This window comes from Acomys russatus, chromosome X, assembly GCF_903995435.1.
Source record: "Acomys russatus chromosome X, mAcoRus1.1, whole genome shotgun sequence".
NCBI lineage: Eukaryota > Metazoa > Chordata > Mammalia > Rodentia > Muridae > Acomys > Acomys russatus.
Window position 1 is genome coordinate 123,637,382 of NC_067169.1, and position 2,183 is coordinate 123,639,564.

At 58.2% G+C, this 2,183-nt stretch overlaps 1 protein-coding gene across 1 annotated transcript; it reads right to left on the reverse strand.

Annotated features, from left to right (window-relative positions):
• Positions 1-250: 250 nt before the first annotated feature.
• LOC127185529 (EKC/KEOPS complex subunit LAGE3-like) lies at positions 251-1,442 on the reverse strand. Its single transcript, XM_051141957.1, has 3 exons — positions 1,033-1,442; positions 569-697; positions 251-395 (listed from the first exon to the last, which is right to left on the reverse strand). The coding sequence occupies exons 1-3, from the start codon at positions 1,440-1,442 to the stop codon at positions 251-253; spliced, it is 684 nt and encodes a 227-aa protein (XP_050997914.1).
• Positions 1,443-2,183: the final 741 nt, after the last annotated feature.

A 2,183-nucleotide genomic window follows, 5' to 3' on the forward strand; every position in this document is an offset into this window, starting at 1 on the left:
AGACCCTGCCTCAAAATTGAAAAAAAAAATTCCAGAATTTTTCCTCCCTAGAAGCATACAGATAAGACAACCTGGAGGTTTCTGCCATAGTCCAAAGTAAAGTCAGAGAAAAAATATAATATTTGATTTTTTTTATTTTGTCTGGTAATATTTAAACACCCATTCCTTCAGGAAGTGGGAAACAATCCAACCAAGACACAATTACTCAAACCACAAAACGCTTCTGACTTTTCTTGTATCTGGTAACATGTTAGGGTTCATGACTCCTTCCCCGTCCCCGTTTGACAACAGCCACGAACTCCAGGCGCTGAATGTTTCTCATCACGAGGGAGAGGTGGTCAAGGAAAGTGTTGATGGAAATCCGGAAGAAGACAGGGTCTTCAGTAGTCCACCTACTAAAATGGAGAGAGAAAGAGACACCATCAGGGAAGTGATGAGGGATCTGTTCAGGCCCATGCCGCCTGCTTCCAGGGAATCCACCAGTGACGCCATCAGGGCACCCCTAGAGTGCTCACTGCCTCCCAAGCCTAAGGCCGCCCCTACTGCAGAGTTTTGGGGGGAAACTGACACAGCCAGGACACTGTCGGTCACTGTGAACTCCTGCTGAATCATCACTTGCTGGCGTCGGGTACTGGCGATCAGGGACCTGCGGGCCATGTCTGCCTCCACCGCAGACCGGAAAGGCACTGTTACAGAGCTGGGAGGAGACACGGTTAAGGCACCATCCATCCACTGCTTAGTTTACTTTTGCCTACCTAGGCCTGCCTGGCAGCGAGCCCTCCTGCCACCAAGCCCAGTCACCTCCCACCTCCGCAGTGGTTCAGGTCTTCTCCTACACCCTCCAGGCGCCAGGCAGGGAGTCCCTGTGTCCTGTGTGGCCGTCCACTGCTGTGCCCGCCTGCGCACACCGGGCCTGCCCGTCCTTTCTTTCCCTAGTCAGATGCGCACCGTGCCCCCAAAGCCTTCCATGGAAGTTTGAGCCCTCCCCTGTTCCCGTAGCCCCTGCCGAGGGCCTCTCCCAGGGAAGGATACAACTCCAGGAGCCGGCTCGTCGCTGCCGAGGTAGTGTCTCCACTGGGCCCAGGGAGAAGTGGCACCTGCTCGCTGTGGGGACCCACAGCTGCCTCTTCAGCAGCTGCTCCGGACCCTGCAGGGCTCCCTGGGCTGGGGCTGCCCGGAGCAGCCTGACTCCCGGGAGCAGGCGGGCTCCCAGGAGGAGACGGGCTCCCGGGAGCAGCGGGACTCCCCGGAGCAGCCGGGCTCCCGGGAGCAGCCAGGCCACTGGAATCTCGCAGGCCGCTCTGAGAAGAGTTGCCACGGTCACCTTCGGTCGCCGAACCTTGAGCGCTAGGCTGGGCCCCGGGGGTGCGAGGGCTGCGCTCGCCATCCTCGCCTTCTTCAACCCCTGCTCTCCCGTGTAGGCCCTCACTGGGGTCCTGCATGACCACTCCGGCTCTCGCCGTCAGGGCCGCCAACCGCGACCCTAACACCACAGTACAACTCACAGCCCAACGAAGGAAAGGGAGCCGCCGCGACAAGCCGCAGTAGGGTTATACAGGGAACAGCACGTGGGGCCCACTGCGCATGTGCAAGCAAGATCTCGCGAGGCTTGGTTCCCGCTAAACCAGACGGGGGAGGGGGAGGGCGTCTCGGGGAGGGGGTGCGGGAGGGCGTCTGTGAGACCCGGAAAAGGACTGCTGTTTCACGCAGCGGCTTCCCAGGTGGCCTGTACTAATGGGACCCTTCAATATAGGATTCCTCCAAGCTGCTCCCACCGCCAGTGGCACTGATCCTAACAAGCTCGCGGCTTGGGGAAGCTCAGCCTGGCGGCAGGAGTGGTTGGGATTGAGAGAGGCTGCGCGAGCTCAGTGGCCAGTGACTCCCCGACATGTTAAAATCTTGCTATGGTGGTTCTGCCCACTTGCCCCGCCCAAAGGTTTCTGCCTGGATCCATAACACCACACACACACACAATTAGAATTCAGTTCCCCTCAGCTGGACTTAGCCAACGAGCTTAAAGGTTAGGCAGCGCTACTTTGTCTACATAGCCAGAATGCTGCAAATGGCACCCGTTGGTGGCCTTTTCCTGCAAAAGCTAGCTAGCTCGGGGAACAGCCCTGGGTTGCAGTCTGGGCTGTGTCCCGGATCGATCGGTTTGGAAGTGTGCATACAATAAGCCGTCT